Here is a 19,899-nt window from a genome sequence, read left to right as displayed (position 1 = left end):
TTATGGTCTTGGACAGGGATGACTGGCAAGGGTCAGCATTACATGTGACTGTAAATGTGACTAAATGGACTGGGACATTTTGGGCAAAGGAGACATGGCAAAATCATGAAATGTACAGCTAAGGTAGAAACAGATTTGCCCATCAAATCCCAAAACACCAGCTGTGGAGCAACACCCTGGGGCACCCAAGAGCAAAATAAGGGTGGATAAAAAGTCATCACTTTAGAGAGGTGCTATATCTTTGAGACTTATCGCCCCCTAAAGACTCATCTGAACCAGGCAGAAAACAACAATGGATTTTAAAGCATCTGGACAAATACCTAATAAGGTGAAATAAACCTCCACTTCAATGATGACATCAGTGAATACACCAGAATCCTTACTGGTCCACAATCCTGGATGACCCGACCCTGATTCATGATCCTGGAAGACAGGATCCTTGTGGGGTGTCAGGGGGAGGGCCCACACCCTGGATATGGTGTGGCTGGTTCCGAGAGCTCTTTATCTCATACTACAGGCTTAAGTTTTGGGTCAGAACACTCCATTTATGGTGAGCCAATGTATGTAATGTCCTAATCTGGAAGCCCTCAAGACAGTCTGTTCAAGAAGCATCCACAGGCAGCCTGCTGTGTGGGGTTATTGGAATCTCTAAAACCCACATCATGGAAATCATCAGTCAGTGAAGTCATTTAGCAAGGAGGAAAATATGGCCAGAGAATTTAGTTCGGATTTGACTAAGAGCTCCAAAACCATAAAATCATTCAGCAAAAAGACAATGTATTTACTGCTTTCAGATTTTCCACAATTGGTAATTTCTTCCACTTGACAAATAATTTAATATTGTCCAGCTATATATGTCACCATTTGTTAGCTATTAGTGAGACCCCAAAATTAGGAGGCCCACCAAAGTGTGGGTCCTTGCCTGCCAGCTGGAAAGAATTCCCAGCTGTCACAGAGGGACAGAGCGAAACTACTTTTATTTCTTAAAAGAGAAAAAGGAAGGAAAGTGTCTGAGCAGGGAGAAGGAAAGAAAACCACTCAAGTGAGGAAAAGGCACTCGAGTTGGAAGCCGTCAGCCAAGATGGCCAGTAGGGACAGCTCTGGCCCCAGTTGGGCCACGTGGACTTTTATGGGAGGCGTCTGCCATCATGTCCTCATTCCGGGTGTGATGGAGCCAATCAGTCCTTGTACGGGCTTTTCAGTTCTTGTATGGACTTTTCCGATTGTGGTCATGGTAACTGTCAATTGTCATGGCGCTGGTCAGTGTGTCATTTAGCATATTAATATATTATAATGAGCATATTATGAGGCTCAAGGTCCACTGGAAGTCAAATCTCCCACCATCTTGGACTGAATTCTAACCAGTTCTTGTTTCTTCTCTGCAGCTGCCTCCTGAGACTTAGATAAGAGTACCTGGTTTCTAGTTGAGGGAGGAGCAGGGGTAATACATATGTACCTGATGTTGGGGTAGGGCATTGTACACAGAAACATGAGACAAGGTCCTCAAAGAACACTCGACATTGCTGGAGAAGGTATACACAGAGGGGAAAGAACACAAAGTTTTGTGGGAGACTGATCCAAATGCAGCTTCAGCAGTACCTCTCATCCCACGTACACTCTTGCACCATGACCTTGACAATGACCCTTCAAGAGGTAAAGTCTACTTCTCCTTTCTTTGAATCTGAGCCAGCCTATGGCCTGATTTCACCAACAGAATGCAGCAGAAGTGACACTGTCACTTTGGAGGCCACGCTTTGAGAGCTTCCACTTTCACTGCTTGGAACGCTCCCTCTTGAGCCATCAGCTACCAGACCAAAGGGCCACCATGGTATAAGGAAATTCAAGCTACCCAGGGGAGAGAACCGCCACATGGAGGACCACCAAGGCACAGCCATGTGAGTGAAGTCTTCTAGGATCTTCCAGCCCAGCCACAGCTGAATGAAGCCAAGTGAGTGATCCAGTCAACACCATGTGCAACAGAACAGCCCAGCCAAGCTCTGCCTGAATTCCAGACCCACAAATCATGAGCAGATTAAACAGATGTTGTTTTAAGTCACTGAGTTTTGGGGTCTCTTGTTAAGCAGCAATAGATAACAGAAACCAACTTGAAGTCAGGAAACTAGGGATGAGTCCTGGTTCTGTTCCTATCTAACTACATAACCTTGGGTCAGTGACTTCCCTCTGGATCTCAATTTCCTCATTTACAAAATGAGGAGGTTGTATGAGGTAAGCTAAGGTGATTTCCAGTTCTAACAGGCTGTGCCACATATGCCCAGATCAGTGGATGGACTAGGCAACTAATGCTAGGAATACTGCTTCAGGATCAGGTGAAGGAACCATGGACCAGGAGTCAAAGCGCTGAAATGTGATGATTAAATAAAGCAGTACCTAGAACAATACATGGCTCATAGTACGGGCTCATTAAATATCAGCTATAATCCTTATGTTCTCATCTTACCAGTTCTGTGACTCTGGACAAATTAATTTCTCTGATCCCCAATTTTTCCATCTGAAAAATGGAGGTAACACTAAAACTCCCATTTTCACATGAGGAAAGTTCTCTGTGTGTGAAAGTCCCATGCAAATCAAAAATCACCTACAAATGTAAGGCACAAGTATGTTATTAATACTCTTATTCTTTGTACCATCATCACTAGACGTCTCTTGCTCACTCAGCAAGTAGAGACAGTCAGTTGATGGCACTAGCTACGAGGAAGGCATACTGGGAGAGGCAGAGGCAGCTACAAAGGGGCCACAGAAGCTTTCAAGCGAGTTAGATTTTACCACCCACCCATCACAATGATCAGTGAGTCAGGCACCCTTTCTGAATACAGAGAGCGGCATCCCTTAAGAGTAGCTCCCAGCCTAAGAGGATATCTGGAAAGAGCCAGGCATCAAAAGTTTGAATAATTTTCTAAGTCAGAGTCAGAGAGGCCAGCAACCTAAGGATGGCCCACTGGTGAACCATGAATCAGACCGCTGCCTAGCACAGAATGAACGCTCCATAAAATTTATTAAATGAATAAGCATTGTATTTGAGAGTCTGTAGTTAAAGCTCCCAGGTTGAAATCCTGGCTTTGCCATACACAGCTGTGTGCACTAAAGCAGGCAACATATCCTCATTTATAAAACATAGGAGACCCACCTCCAGGGAAGCAGTGAGAATTACATGAAGTACTGCAGGTGAAAAACCTCTAGGATTCTGCTCAATAATTAAGTGCATGGTGTTTTTTTTAAGTGCACAAAACCTCTGACACCCAGATGCCCTTCAACCCTAGCCATGACCTTTCAATCTCCACAGTACCCTGAAAATGAGAGGCATCCATCCAAAAAGTCACCTCATCCAGTGTTGATTCTGAAAAATTGCCAGCCCTTGGGAGTGAAAGACCTGGGCTCATTTTCCAAGGGTACCTGACAAGGCAGCACTAATACATTTACATTTTATAACCTGTGCTTTTCCAAAACAAGGAAGCACTTGCCAGGTGCACGTGGGACAGAAAAGCCTCTGCTTCCACCTCTACTCAGGTCTTGGCTGACATGGTTTGAATGTACTGGTGTCCAGCATCGATTACAAAGAGCTGGGAGTTAGGACCCAGTCCTCAAAGTCAGCCCTGTCCTTTCTCCACAACCTCCTCATTCTCAAAGCAGAACCCTTGGTCCCCTATGTCTCAGATCAGATCTGCTTTGGGAACACAGCTGGGACCAACTGTGGCTCCCCCTCCTCTTATTGAGAACCAGTGTGTGAATCCAGGGAAGTTACTATAGGAACTAAAGCACGCAGCCCCCAGACATTTGCTTAGAAAAGAAACTGGGTGTTGGGAAAGGGAGAGTAAGATCCAGCAAGTCAGAGGCAAGACTCAAATCAGTGTTTTTCTCAAAGTCTGGCCCCAATCACCTGCATTAAATCACCTGGAATGCTCCTTAGAGGTGCACAGTCCTGGGCTCCCTGCAGATGTATCATACTAGAACTGAGGATGGCAAGAATCAGACTTTTTAACAATCTCACCTGGTGATTCTTACGTGTACTAGTTTACGAGACCCAGCTAGGACCAAATGCAGAGACTGTGTGAAAAGGATAAAAAGGTTAAAAATACTTTAATTCTGATCTCTCTTTTTCCACTAATTCTTGCAAAACAGAGCACTGGTGAACCAAACAAGATAAAAGCCAATTCCCCAATTTATACACGTTGAAGCAAATTAAATCATGACTGTAATGAAAACTCAAACTTTAAAAACTCAAAATTTAAAAACCTGCTCACCAAAGCAACAGGCCCAGACAAAAATTAACCCAAACTTCCTATCTTAGACCAACCAAAACTATTCTGAGAGAAGCAAGATAAGATCTTGGCTACAGCCCCATTTTGGTCCCAGCCATACCCAGTAATTCAGCTCTGCATTCCACTGCAGGGTTTGATGTCTGGGGGAACAGGGGGCGTCCTCCGAGCTCTAGCAAATATGGTTAGGGGACGGTTATTCCAGGAAAAGAAAAGAAAAGGATCTCATGAGAAGGAAAAAATCTAAAGATAACTAAAGATAACTAACCACATTGGGCTCATATCAGACACTGGAAAAGATGTTTCACAAATTGAAAGAAATAGCCACCTGATGGAGTAACCCTTGCCTGAGATGCTAACACCCTGCATCTACAAAGTCATGAAGGAAATAGAGAAAAAGGGAATGAAGAGCAAAATTGTCTTCACGTCAAAAGTATTAACTTTTCAAAACTAGCAAGACACAATCAACTTGCAGGGGCAATATTTTCTGTCACTTATCAGTGACAGGCACACAGTAGATGTGAGCATCCCTGGGTCTTTGGGGGGAGGTTGGGGGCATCAAGCAGCATGAAGGAAGAGCAGAAGCACTCTTCCCGGATGATGGGCAGTGGGATCCCCAGTTGTAATCTCAGTAACTAGAACTCCTCACCCTGGGAAGTGCATCACAGGGGGGCAGCCTTACTCACACCTGATGGTCCAGTACAGAGGCTTCCGCCCCGCCCCCTCTCCCAAGGACAGACCTGGGGCTCAGAGCTGAAAATTCCAGTCACCTTCGATAAATTCAGCAGCGGTCCCCTATGAGCTGCTGAAACTTAACATTAGGCCACAAAACTAGCAAATGGGCAGCAGCTTCACCACACCTCCCCCCCACCTTCAATGACTGGCACTTGCAAAGGAGTCGTGGCAAATAAGGCATTTAGGAAGTGAATCTGACACCTGGCCCGGGTTACCTGGAATCTAAAAACAAAAACCACCCTGGTATTATTTTCCTTAATCAGGAAGCAAATACTTCCCCTTTAAAAGACCTTCCTGGAAACACCTCTTGCATGGGATCCCAACAGGTAAATAAATACCAGAGCTTCCCTAAACCGATTCTAAAGAACTGTTTCCAGGCTGCGCTCACCCACCGGCTTCACCTCCTCAGGTGAAGTAACTCAATCAGTCCGGAGCGGGTAAGGATTGGGGAGTCTGCAGGTGGGAGGATGAAGGTGAAGCAATACCGCTCAAACTTTGCAGTTGCTCATTAGCAATTCTGGGCAGAAGCCCGCGGAATTCTATGCTAACAAGGGGGAGTCATCCTCCCTGAGAGGAAGGCCCCCAGATCAGCCTAACCCACCAGCTCTACGTCCGGGATGGCTGCGCATCCTATCCACTCAGACATGCCCACTCCGGGCAGTGCCCACTCCGGGCAGTCCCCTCTCCGGGGACCCCTCACCTTGGCCTCGAAGCAGATGCCGTGCTGGAAGGCGTCCTCGTTGTGCAAGGGGATCCGCAGGTCGTGCCCATCGTCCACAAGGTTGTACTTGGTTTTGCTGGGCATGGTGACCCGCGGTGGACCGGCTTCTCCAGAGGCGGCGGTGGCGGCGGCAGGAAGGGACTGGCCAGACCCTGGGGAGGGGATGTGGGCGCCGGGCGCGGCGGCGCGTGGAGGGAACACAAGCGGAGGGTCGCGGGGCTGGGGGCGCGCTGGCCGCGCGGCGGCGGTGGAAGCCGAGACCCGGAGCGACGCCGAGGGCCCGGCGGCACCGGGAGGCTAGGATGCGGGCGACGCGAGCGGCGCTGTGGCCGCGCAATTCCTGCCGGCGAGGAGGGCGGCGGGGGCGGCGGCGGCGGCGGGAGCGGGCGGCGTGGCGCCCGGGCCGGGGGAGGGGAGCGGTGGGCGCGCGGCCCGCGGCGGGACTGGGCGCGGCGCCGGCCCTGGAGCAGTGGCGCGGACAGCCCGGGACAAGGAAGAAAAGGCGGCGGCGGTGGCGGTGGCGGTGGCGGAGCGGGGTGCCTGTCACGGAGACGCCGGATCAGCCGCCGGCGAGCAGCTCCTCCTGCGGGGCGGGCCCGGGCCGGCTCCTCCCGCGGGGCGCCCAAGCCCCGCCCGCCGCCGGGTCCGCCCCCGTGCTGCCCGCCGAGCAGGTGAAAGTCCCCGGGAGCGCGGCGCCCGGCCCTGCCCGCTCCCCGTGGCCCGACCCCGGGAACTTCGCCCCGGCCCTAGGTAGCCGGGGTCTCAGGAACCCAGGCTCGGTCCTCTTTTTGCTTTTTACAGTCAGATTCTGAACCAGGCTGCTAATAGCAATAGCAGCGCCTTGGGTTTTTTGTTTTTGTTTTTGTCGGTGGGGAGGGGCGGTGTTTGTTGTTTATGTTTTACTGGGAAGGCCCAAGTCCTCACCCGAATATATCCAGATCATTAATTCTGAGAGTCCCCTTTTTCTGCAGAATCAAGACTGCACCCAGATGGGGGACTATCTCAGGTGCTTTGTGTTCTCTTGAGCAGGGTTTTGTGACTTGTGTATTTGGGGTGGGGGTTGGGAAGGGTAATGCCTTTGAGGATGTTTTCAGTATTTGGAAGTCAACAATCAGCCTTGTGGAAAGGGAGTAGGCAATAAAAAGTACTAAGGACAAGAGAGTCCACAACCTTTTTAATTTTTTTTTGAATAACCTGTAAGTGGGTATGGAAAAATGAGCTTCCAAGTTATTTCTGACTGTTATAGTATTCCTCCTATCTTAGTAAGTGCTTCAGTTCAATTTGCCCATTGTTAGGAAGAAGCCCATTCACTTTTCTCCTTTACAGCAAGTTATTGCCATGCAAAATGTGCAAATGAAGGGGCCATAAGCAAAGTCAGTGACCAATTATTTAGTGTCTGTCAAACCCCATGAGTACAGGTACAGATAACTATGATTCATATGGCTTAATATGACCCCAAAGTCACCAAAAGCAACCCAAATAAGTCAGTGCCAAAGCCAGCCCAACTTGAGATCCCTGAGACCAAATGGTCAGCTTCTCTGTGGAATTCAACTTAAACCTGCTTTTAATACCCTTTGGACATATTCACCCAGGGTAACTTGAAAACCAAACATCATTGACTGCTTGTTGTATAGTCAAGTCTTGGAATCACCATAAAGCATCATAGTGAAGTTTTTTGCAAAAGGCATGTCTTCCTATTCCATTTCCATGATAAATATATATAAGAGAATGCACTACTGCCATAATTGTATTTCTTATTTTGTCCCATAGTAGCAAAGCACAGTTGTCCTTCCCTGTGTATTGCCTACTCTATCTGCTGAAATTATTGGTCAGGATGTAGCATCTTCTGGGATATCTCCTTAAATAAAAGCAAGCTGACGACTAAAAGAAATCAGTCACATCCATTATGCTGTATAGGCTTTACAATAGTCGTAAATATTAGTAAGAGCCAGAAATAATTTGCACTGAGGAAATGCACCACTAACCTTTTTATAAATACAGGGCATGAAAGTCTAATCAGGCATGTTTGACTCTTTGAATGTCACCATGGTTTTAGTATGCATCATAATGCACTCTCTGAAACCTGGCACAGGCACTCAACAACATAAAGGCAAGACCTTAAGTCACTACTTCATTTACACCTCATATTCCCTCCTGAATTTAAAAAGTCTTCTGCACTCCAAATGGCATTTTTTTCTAGATTAATTTGGGTCCCATTGGACTGTTGAATTTCCCAGAATTTCATATCCCATTCTGTAACATATTCTTTGTAGACCAGACACAAAAAGCTGAAGCCCTAAAGATATTTCAGGATCTAGTACAGAGACTATGCAGTAGACATCCAATAATTATTTATGGAATAATAGCTAATATTCATTGAGCTTTCTCTTTGTATCAGGCATTGTTCTTAGAGCCTTACCTGTATTATCTCATGTAATATTCACAACAACCCTAAGTTTAGCCTCATTTTATGAAGAAACTGAGGCATAGAGGGTTATATAACTTGCCCAAGGTCACATACGCAGAAAGGAAAGAAGCCAGAATTTGAATCCAATTCTTTGTCAAGAAGTGTTTCCATTGGCCTGGATTGCCATGAAAGGCTTCTTATTGCAAATGACATGTGTATCAAATTCAGGGGCCATGTTTTATTTAGGTGTATTTTGTTGCTAAGCTATATTTATTCCATTTCAGTTGAATGAAATGTTCCAAAAAGGAGAGGTCTGTCCTCTGCATTGGCCTCCACCTAATTTAATGTTAGAGCCACACAGGCATAAAAACACCCTTCTTCCAGAAACAATGGCGTCCAAAGTAATTTCCTTTTTTTTTCAGTAGTGATTTCAATCTTGTTTTTGCACCTTTAAATATAGTTGAATTTCACCCACAGCATTTCCAAATGTATTTTTTTAAGTTTCATTTCTTAAGGTGAATGACAGGTACATGTATCAATTTCCATATCCTTCTGTACTTTAAACATTGCATAATACACTTTTAATCTGAAGTGCATTTAATTAAAATAAATTGTTAAAGCATACAATACTTCCTATGTTAAATTTTATTAAAACTTTGTTTTAAAATGAAATGGAAAAAAATTCCTAACACAGAACTTTAAAACTGGAAATTACCCAGAGATCCTCTAATTCAGCCCCTTAAATAAAGACAAAGAAATAGAAACCCAGAGAGGTTAAATAATTTGCCTAGTCATCACTATAGACTAGAACTCCTAACTCAGTAATCTTTTTATCACATGAATATGGGTTAAAAATAAATTGACAGCAAACTTTATTTTTAGCACATATTTGGAACTGAGAAAATTAATTTGCTTTTGATCATAAAATACCTGCTTTGCCATGCTAAGCACTTCCTGTGCATTGTTTCATTTGACCATTTGAAATGAGTATCCCCATTTTACAGATGAGGACGCTGAGGCTGAGAGAGAGAATTAGCTTGTGTAGGTCATAGAGCAATAAGCCCTAGGAATCCTTTCATGAGTATAACCAACAAAGATTGAAGAATATATCAGTTTTCTCAAAACTGCTCAGATACACACACAGAACTCACAAAATCTTTGTATAAATAATAACGTTAAATATTAACAACATGTAATGATTTCTTTCCATTAGCTAACACTTAGTTCCAAAAAGCTCATATTATTTTTTGTGGCACCATTTTTACCTGACACTGTCTCCCTAGGCATATAGATTTCATTAGCCCATTTTAAAAGGTGACAGTAAAGATGTTAAGTGATTGCAACCCCCTCAAAAAAGCATCCTCTATCACCAATGGTCTCTAATTCAAATGTGGTTTATTATGATCTTTTATTATGTAAGCAATAATTTGGAATGTTTGCCCCATAAAAAATATTCTAGAAGGTATCCCATATTCTGATGCTGGCCTACATATTTTTTCCCCTTAATTGAAACTGACTCCCCCCACTTAAACCCCTCTACAAGGGCAAGCTGCATTTCCTGAGTCATTTAATTCTGTTTTAAAATTAAGTCTTTCTTTCTACAACATTATACATGTTGTATTTTTATAAATTCACTACTCTTTCTAATTGACTTCCAGACAGGAATGTCTTTTGGGTTCCAAGCTTTCCTCAACAGCTCTCCAGTGCAGGCAAAATGAGAGGAAGAGGGAAGGCAGGTTGAGTGGGAAGAAGGTGGCTGGAGCTCCTGCCTTCTTTAGCACTTTCCCCACCCATCCCTGGACCAGAAAGGCACGAAACAAATAGTATCGAAGGTTATTGCTGTTTTCAGAGGGCCTGCAGGCTACCTAACAACCCTCTTTCACCTGAAGCACTTGTGAGGAATTCAGAGATCTAGAGAAAGGAGCAAGGTCTGAAGAATTTTTAGTTGTAGTAAGAAGGCTGGGTTTCCCTTTTTCATGTAAATTCTTCTAAGAATCTCTCTTGGATGGTATAGCCATTCCTTGCTTCTAATTCAAAAGATTCTCTTCCAGGTTAAAGTTAATAAGCTGTGTTTCTTGGCCCTGCTTAATATTTTAGGTGAAAACTATTTATTGATTCAGCAGCTTTTGGCCAAAAGCAATAAAATCATATTTAACAAATATGCCTGCTATAATAGTTTCCCACAGGTAGCAGGGATTATGAGAGAAATAGATACACCCTTAATGCGACAGGGACTTTTCAGTGCAGAAGGTAATCTAAGTATGATCAAAGTATAAAATGAGAGGCATCATTTCTAAGTGTCACAGGAGGGAAAAGAAGGAGAAAAATCACTGGGCCCAGCATGATCAGGAAAGACTTTAAGAAGGAGGTGAGGCTTGAGTCTGGCCTGAAAAAAGGAAACGGTTTAATATAAAGAACAGAGCAGGAAGAGAGCAGAAAACATGGAAACAGGGTCTGTAGAGACTTTAATCTGCAAAGTGTCTTCTGGGGACAGTGAGGAGATAAGCTTATAGGATGGAGAGTTCCTACTGGAGCACAGAGGTGATAAGACTAATAGATCTGGAGGCCGAGAAGGGAGGCCTTCAACATGGGGCTGAGATGACTGCACTCCATGGGAAATGTTTGAACTGTGATATGACCCAGGGTGCTAATTCAGAAAGATTACCCTCCTCCCCACCCCCAGAAAAGAAAAGAAAACAACATATGTTTCCTGACCCTTTTATTTAAGCTACAATTGAAAAATGGCACTAAAGCAGATGATTGGATTTTCCATATTACAAGACTGTCTGGAGGGTTGTCCTTGCACTGGTCTCCCATACCCACACAAAAGGATGATGAAAGTGGATAAAGCTGCAACCTATTACGCCTCAGGATCATGGGTCCCAAAGTGTCTCCACGTTGCCCACTCAGGGATGCTAGTTTCTGATTCTTGCTTCTGTTCCACTTTAGCTTTGGGCCTTCTCATTGGCTGACAGTTTGAGGATTATTTATATGGGCTATTAGTTTTGTTTGGTTTGTTTATTTGTTTGTTCATTGGTTTGTTTTAGTGCTCCACGATGGCAAAGAGAATTTTCTTCAGCTGCTCCACTGAAAACTGATTTTAGGACCTTCACTTTTACCCCTCCAAACTTAGATCTCTGTTCCTAAATCTGGGATGACTTTCATTAGTTATCTATTTAAAACACCAAGTAAGCCCAGCTGTTAAAGTTGGAGCTTTTCTGCTCAACTAAATCTATCCTGTCATTGTGAATGATCTGGGTCCCTCTTTATAAAAGCCCCATTCTTAAGATGATACAAGGGCTGTGAAAAGACTATGGAAACACTTGGAAATGCAATATAAGTAAATATTTTACATTCAGATCTTTTCGAGGGGTAAAGCTTTTAAGCAGCTTTGTAGCTGCTTAAAAAGTAAAGCTTCCTCCAGACCCCCACTAGTGTGCGTAAAAAAAATAAGTAAATAAATAAGGAAGAAAGACAGAAAGAAAAATACAGATGTGCAGTGCACACAGGTGCATCTGGGCATTTAATTTTCCTCCCAGGTCCTGAATGGCCCACTTGGGGCTTTATGTGTGCAGGCTCAGTTTCAGGTACCCCAGACTTTGATTAGCGTAACAGGTTCTTCTCTCCACACTCTACTGCTGTCTTTTGAACTACACACAAAGGGAGTGGCTCAATATGTTTTTTAAAAATTACAAGCATTTCAGATAACTAGCAAATTAAATGTTCAGGCCTTATCCAGATCCAGCTTTAGCAGTTTTCCATCATTAGCAACTGCCTCATTCCCTTAAAAGGTCTTGTAATCTCTTTTATAAATCCCTTGACATCACCAGCTGGCCCCTCTCCACACCACTCAGAGCATTTTTCCTGAAACAGTGTTGGAGGGGCCTCAGAATTTTCCACCTCTCTGAGCAGCCGTGCTGTGCCATTCACTGGCCAAAGGCAGCCTCTGTAATTTGAGCTTCATATACATGATAACACTTTGACTGCAGCCAAGCTTAATTCAGAGCAAATGTTCCTCAAGTTCATACCTTTCTGGAAAAGCAGCCCAATCTAACAGCTAGAACAGTGACAGGGTTGGGGTGAGGGTTGCAGGTGGGGTGGAATTTCAGTGCAATTCTGATTGTCCAGACTAATATGCCAGGCACATTACTAATGTGCTACTGTGACCCCGTCACCTGCCTCCCTGTGGCAGGTGTCCATACGTGAGACCGAGGCATCGTTCCCTATCACCGCCTGCTGTGCATCTACCACATATTCCAAGAAGTCCTTCCCAAGCCTAATGGTGGAACAGAGTATTCTGATTATTCCAGTTTTCTGGTTAGTGGGACGTTACCATGTGTATAAGGTTTACCAAGGAGAACGAATCTATGATAAAAGCATATTTCTGAACAGACATTTATACACCTGTGTTCATAGCAGCATTATTCATAATAGCCAAAAGGTGAAAACAACTCAAATGTCTATCGACAGGTGAATATACAATATATTCAGTGTGTATACAATGGAATATTATCAGCCTTAAAAGGAATGAAATTCTAATGCATGCCACAGCATGAATGAAACCTGAGTACATCATGCGAGCTAAACCAGTCACAAAAGGACAAATAGTATGTGATTTCATTATCTGGGATGCCTAGAACAGGCAAATTCATGGAGATAGAAAATACAATAGAGGCTACCGGGGCTGAGGGCAGGGGAAATAGGAAGTTATAGTTCAGTAGGTATTGAGTTTCTGTTTGGACTGATGAAAATGTTCTGGAGATGGATAGTGGTGATGTTGTACAACAGTGAGAATATGTTTAATGTCACTGAATTGTGTATTTTTAAATGGTTTTTAAAAGCATGTTTCTGAAGATATTGCATCTTTAAATAAGGTATTGGGTTACTTGTGGAACTATAGGGTCACTGATTCAGCTATCAACGATGATTGTCTGATGAGCAGAAAAGTTCTGATTAACCAGATGTTCCAGTTGAGATGATCTAAACCATCATGCACCCACTCTACTTGTGACACCTCATGTTCTTCTGGAGACCAGTTGGGATACTAAACAGATGAGGAAAAATGGCACATTTGAACATATAAGAATACTTGGAACCACACGGAGACCATCCCATATGCTACCTCAAGGCAGTTTTTATGGTTATTTCCATGGAAGTTTTGACAGATCTTAGAACTCAACGGGTTATGTGGAGCTGGTTTCTGTCTAGACATCAAGGGCAAGGTAAACAGTCTGTCACGTTTCCCAGCTGTGGGAGATGGATGTTACTGCATTCAGTATGCACTTGCTGAGTGCCTACTGTGTGCCATTGTTGTAAGGTACATCCTTTATTCAACAAATATTTATTGGTTGCTGACTGTGTGCCCTGTGAAGAGCTCTGAACAGTAGAAAGAAATAGATGAAATGATTTCCATTATCCAGGCACTCACTTTGATCTGTCAAGGAGTTAAGACTGGTATTCAAATAGTATAAAAATAAAACAGCCACAGTGCCTCAAAGGGTACAAAGAGTGATGCTATGAGGGTTCAGAGTAAGAGAAATCACTTTGTGTGGCAGCCAGGGATGGGTGGTGGCGGGAGGTGGGAGGCGGTGTAGGGACAGCTTCATAGAGGAGGTGGTATTTGAGCTTGGCATTAAAAGATTGTGTTACCTCCCTGGGCAAGATCAGAAAAGGGCATTCCAGGCAGAGGAAATAGCCAGACTCTCGCTGACCATCATTTAATACACTTGAGGCTGCAGTGTTCCCCCTCCCAGCCTCCTCTGCAGATGCATTTTGAGGTTACCTGAGACTTCTTTGTGGTCGGCCAGTGAGTTCTGCTCAGTTGTCCCCTGAGCTCTAAAGGCTCTTCCCAAATTAACTCAAAGGGCCTGGCCACAGAAATTTAGAGGAGATGAGCAGAACTTGCCAATACCTATCTGGCTCAGACCTCCATCCTGTGGCTTTGGGTTCTTGGACCAGAAAATGACAGGGGTCCCAACAAAGGGCTTTTCCTCCTGTTTCAGCCAATAAGAGGAAAAGGATAGAAAAAGTGGTTGCTTGTTTCAGGGTCACAATTCTTTATAGAAAACAAAGCAATGGAATGCTCTGGACAGAGAATGAAGCCTGAACTTATCTATAGACCCAGCTTACACACTTGAGCGTACACGTGCATAAGCACATGCTTACACATAAGGGCAGGAAGGAATTGCACCACCTCTGTTTTGCACTCACCCACACCCCACACCACAAGGCCAAAGGATAAAATCCTTTATTTCACAACACATATCTCCCAGCAGCGTTTACATATTGACCTCTGAGAGTCATACTCTGATAGTGCCTGTTTTCTTGAGGTTGCTTCTGTGGAGGGAAGGTGGGCCTGGACCCCCGAGGAGGGGAAACACAGATAATGATCTCCTGCCACATGTTAGGAGGTGCCTGGCACTTTCGTTGACTTTATCTCATTTAATTCTCACCACAATTCTGGAGGCTGGAGATCACTAACTCTACTTGTAACTGAGAACTAAGACTTCAAAAACATGCCTGTCTGTTCCAAATTCCAAGCAGCATCCCAGTGTGGGAAAAAATGTCGGAAGTCGCAAATTTTTTCCAAATGTACTTTTCCAACTTGCCCAAAGCTGACCTGATGTGTTTGTGTATGTATGTGAACACACACACACAGCTGTAGCAAAGACATGTGTATGGGCTCAGCTGTCACACTGCCTGAGCTTAAATCCTGGCCCCATCACTTATGAGCTCTGTGACCTTGGTAAGATACTTAACCTTTCTGTGCATTTCCAGCTATAAAATGGAAACAATAATAGCATTTATGGTGTTTGTGATTCTTCAAAATAATATGGGACAGAGAATTAGGTACAAATATAGATGAAACAAGATTGGCCATGAGTTAATTGTTGTAAAAAGAGGTTGATTACGTTGTTGGGGTCTACTTTTGTATGTGTTTGAAATTTTCCATTAAAAAAAGTTTTAAGCAGTATTAATCACAAGAGCTAAAAGTTGGAAACAACCCAGATGTCCATCAACAGATGAATGGATAAGCAAAATGTCATATATACATACAATGGAATATCATTCAGCTTTAAAAAGAAATGAAATTCTGACACTTGCTACAATGTGGGTGAACTTTAAAGAATTATGCTAAGTGAAATAAGCCAGTCACAAAAGGACACATGTTGTATGATTCCATTTATATAAGATACCGAGAACAGACAAATTCATAGGGACAGAGAGTGGAATAGAGATTGCCATGGCCTGGGAGGAGGGAGCTAATGTGGGGATTAATGGTTTAGTGGGTACAGAATTTCTGTTTGGGATGATGAAAAAGTTCTGGAGGTGGGAGGGTGATGGTTGCACAACCTTGCAAAGGTACTTAATGCCATTGAATTGTACACTTAAAAATGGTTAGGATAATACATTTTATGTATGTTTTCCCACAATAAAAAAATAAACAGTGGGATCATATATGTAAAGTACTTAGAGTTTCAGGCACATTGTAATTTCTCAGTTAATTCATTATTATTATCAGCTGCACACTATGATGGCGCTGACAGTACACTGAGACAAGAGGGTCCACATAGCCTTCCAGAGACATGTTTTGGGAATATGTTGCATTGTCTGGCCCCTAGGATTTCTATTCCTAAACCCTGTGTCTAAACCTATGCACGTCTGTCTTGCCTAGCTCTGCAACCACAGGATATGCGATTTGGGGCACAGCAGGGAGGCATTCATGGCTTAGTGGGCTACAAAGCAATACAATATTCTAGTCACCATTGCTGGCTGTCAGTGAAGTTGGAGGCGACCATGGCCAAATAGAAGCAGGTCTCCTGTGTAAAGAACTAGAAGAGAATTTGCAGGAACCCCTTCCAGATCCCCTCCCAACCTACTTCAAAAGGTGATTTTACAGATCATACCAAGCTGAGAGGTGGCAATGCAAGGATTCGGGCCACATACAGAATGCTCTCAAGTGCATTCAAAAACTGAATCTGCCACCACTCGCAGTCACCCAATAGAAGCAGTTCTGGCCAGCCTGCAGGGGTCTCCAAAAACCCACCAAGCAAGAATGGTAATAATCCTGGTGTTCTGGGTAAACACACACACACACACACACACACACACACACACACCCTCCGTCTTTCATTATAAAAATAGTGTAATTTCATATCATGCATTATAATTTGCAAAGCCCTGTTGTTTTTATTCTCTCATGAGACCCTTCCAAGGGAAGTGTGAATATGGTTTCCATGGTGCAGATAAGGAATGTAAGGATCAGTCAGGGAGGCATCCGAAAGGCAGAAGCCAGGTCTAAGGCAAGCCCTCCACACCTACCCCACCCTTTCTGTGCACTCCTTCTCTTCAGTCTTTGTGTCCCATCCCCACTCCATGGTAAGCCTGTCTGCCTGTGGCTCCCTTGTTGAGAGGCAGCTTCTGGAAAGAGGCACTTCTGCAAAGTCAACACCAAAAACTTAGTTCTTCACCTTTCTTATGGCTCCACAGGGAGAGTGATAGACTCTGTAAACTAGGAGGGCCATGACCTCTCAGAAAGGCTTGCAGGGATCCCCCGTCCCTGACACCCCTCTGTAAGAAGCAAGCTTCTTCCCCACGCTTCTGTCTTGCTTCACTGACCCGTGTCCCATGTGACATCCCTGCGAGATGAGAAGTGGAATGTCTGATGCTGCCCCCATGGAATGACAGCATTGCTCTCCCCGCACTCAGAACATCTCATGCTGCCTCTGTCTCTGACTCTGGCGTTTACAGTGTAGGGGACCATGCTTTCCCCGTTCCCCACATGGTCTCTTTAGAGTCCTCCACGACACCCTGGTCTCTGAGTCTAACCTACACACAAGCATCGCTTGAGACAGTGGGCTAGACCCCACTGACCGGCCATCACGCTCTCTCTGTTCAGGAGCCAGTTGCTAATACTCTAAAGAGCTGTGGCTGAATCAGAATTGCCTTCACTATCCTCACCGCCTGGGCTCTTCCCCTTAGTGCCCACTCTTTCTTTCAGACATTGATTCTTTCATTCATTTATTCAGGAACAATGCTCCATGCACCCTTTTCATCTCCCTACCCCAGGGAGCTGGTGTGAACCAAAATATCGTGCACAACTTGGATGTGGAAATGAATTGTCAGGGAAAGCTCAGCTGTGCCTCAGAATACCATTGCGATCTCCACCCATGTTTAATGGGGGCTCGTGAGTGAACCCCAATATTCCTGAGTAGGTCTGGGTTATACTGCCCCTCACAGCTGTTATTTCACACACAGCTAGACTGCGTGGGATGGTTACAAAGAGGTTATCCAGTCTTCTGCCAGATCCTGCTCCTAGCATTGGCTAGGATTGTGGATTAGGGAGACCTTGTGAGATTTCCACCTCTAATTTATCTCATGAGCCTCATTCTCCTCCAGGGTCATTCAGAGTTATGATGTCACCCCCTTCTCAGCCATCTTGCCATCATGAGACTTGCTCCTGGTCATGCTGAGGTCCATGCCCAGGACAGGGACACTTTCAAAGGTTCCAGGAAACAAGACTCTATGCTGTTCTATCATTTCCCATTTCCCATTTCCCTTATTATTTAAAGCAATGTTAATAAGCTGGAGACACCATTTGGGTCAGCTCCTTTAACCCCATTCTTTTACATGGGAAGAAAACTAAAACCCAGAGAAGTTCAGTGAATTTTGAAAAGCCACACAGCTGATAGCAGAGCTGGAGCTAGAACTTCTGAGTCCTGTCATCATCCCAGGAGCCCACCTGCCATCCACCTGCCACGCAGAACTCTGCAGGCTATGCCCATGGGGAGTTTCCAGGGCTGGCCACACACTGACTCTGTTCATTGGTCTCACAACTGACTGCTGCCCCAGAACCTGCCTGATTTCCCTCTAGGCACCATTCCCTCTACAGCAAAGCAGTCTCTGGTGCCCTCAAGGGGCAGAACAGAGTAGTGCGGACTGCTCTGCTGGTAAGACAAAGCCTGGAAGCCTCTAATCTGCCTCCACCCCAATTTTGCAGAATACTTTGGATTCACTGCTTTATTTTAAATTTCATGAAACATGTTTAAGTATATCAAAATATGTTTGAAACACAGACTTCCCCTACTGCTCTCAGAAGCATAGACCAGACCTGGACCTGACCTCATACGAGAACTGGGGAGCCCACAGGGCCATGCCAAGTGCCTGCTCCCCAAAGAATCTGAACTTGAAGTGTGTGTGCAGAAGAGGAAAGTGGTGAGGTGACTCTCAGCTGGAGAAAAAGGTGCTCATTTCCTCCATCTTGGTCCTACTTGGAGCCACAGCACTGCCCTCTCATCAAGAGCTGGAGGAGATGAGAGTTCTGGGCACAGAGCACTCAGTGAACTGGAGGGGCTGGCAGTCCAGCAGGGAAAGAGGCAAGGGGATCTCCCTGGTGGGGGCCAGAAGCCCTGGCCTCCCTAGAGCAGAGGTGTGGATGGGAAGGAGGAAGGAGGAAGGAGGAAAGGGGACCTGCAAAGGGTGACCTGGATGGGAAGGACCACTAAAGGAAGAGTTGAGGGGTCTGGGAGTTCCCAGAACAGCAATGATGGGAGGTGAGACCCAAGCTGTGGGCTTTATTTTGACCCAAGAGCTATAAGGAGACAGTGCTGTCCGTGTGTTTGTTCTGTGAGAGACATCCAGAAACTGTGGCCTTCACTAACCAGTGATATAGACTCTATGTAAGCAAAATTAGTTGCTCTATCATTGGTTCCCATAGCCCTGTTTGGACCCTTATCCTGTGTTGTATCTTGTTTCATTGCTGACTCTCAAACGATCCAATTCAACAAACATTTATCAAGTGCTCTGCTTGGCAGGCACTGTGCTGCCTCGGAGACTCAAGGAACTCTAACTTATCTGTCTCTGAACCTCCTGCGTGGCCAGCACACAGCAGCTTGGTGAGTGTTAGAACTGAATACTGTGCTTTTAGGCAGGAAGATTAGAGATGGGGATTCCTCGTGTGAAGTATGGCATTCTAGGCACCTGGGTTTCTAGTTATGTGTGTTGTTCTTCCACATGTGACCAGCAGGGCTGTCCAGTCCTTCACCCACTTTTGTCTGTTTCCTCTTCATACCTCACCCTAAGGAAGATGGTTGTATGAGTCAGAGTAATTGACTCTAGCTGCTACTATAACAATCCCAAATCCTAGGAATGCAGGGCACAATAAAAGTTCATTTCTCACTCACACTACTGTGAAGTGGATGTTCCCAGCCAAGCAGCTCTTCTGGGCAGCTGTCCACTAAAGTGGTGACTCAGGATCCAGGCTCCTGTTGTCTTGGGCTCCACCTCGTCATCTCCACCCAATTCTCTGCATGCAGCCGGATGACAAAGGGAGAGAGGACCAACCATGTCCCTGGAACTGAACCAGCTCAGCCAGAGGTGACACACATCACTTCTGCTCAAGATCTTTTGGCAAAGCCTAGTCATGTGGTTCTTGCTACATGCACTACGGCAGAGACAGCTGCTTGCCAGCAATCACTCTTCATCTTGGAAGGGAGCACAGATTTGGGGGTTAGTCATTCCTGCCAAAACAGCACTTGAGGATAATTAGGCATTAAAGATCTGCCATGAGAGAGAAGTAAGAAGAATGATTGTTTGACTTATAAATATTTTATTCTATAAAATCTAGACAACAACCTGTTCCTGGGGAAGTTTGTAAAAAAAAAAAAAAAAAATCAATTCAAAACCCAAGAATCCTCGGTAGCCCTCCCAAGATCTGCACAGTTGCTTGCCTGGATCACCACCATATCGGACCTGGAACCAGA

The 19,899-nt window shown here is 44.8% G+C and overlaps 1 protein-coding gene across 4 annotated transcripts in view; it reads right to left on the bottom strand.

Annotated features, from left to right (window-relative positions):
• Positions 1 to 6,291, bottom strand: part of C21H1orf226 (chromosome 21 C1orf226 homolog) — a 281,417-nt gene extending 275,126 nt beyond the window's left edge. For 2 of the 4 annotated variants that reach the window (XM_074349721.1, XM_074349722.1), the window contains exon 1: positions 5,710 to 5,752. Coding sequence is in view for 2 of the 4 variants with exons in the window: in XM_074349719.1 (XP_074205820.1) it covers positions 5,710 to 5,814 (105 nt within the window). In the remaining 2 variants the exon portion in view is untranslated. Of the gene's footprint in view, positions 1 to 5,709 lie in introns of all 4 variants that reach the window. The other 2 variants (XM_074349719.1, XM_074349720.1) reach the window with 2 other exon arrangements.
• Positions 6,292 to 19,899: the final 13,608 nt, after the last annotated feature.

The sequence above is a fragment of the Camelus bactrianus genome, chromosome 21 (assembly GCF_048773025.1).
Source record: "Camelus bactrianus isolate YW-2024 breed Bactrian camel chromosome 21, ASM4877302v1, whole genome shotgun sequence".
NCBI lineage: Eukaryota > Metazoa > Chordata > Mammalia > Artiodactyla > Camelidae > Camelus > Camelus bactrianus.
Note: the sequence above shows the minus strand (reverse complement) of the source record. Positions and strands in the feature narration are given on the sequence as shown.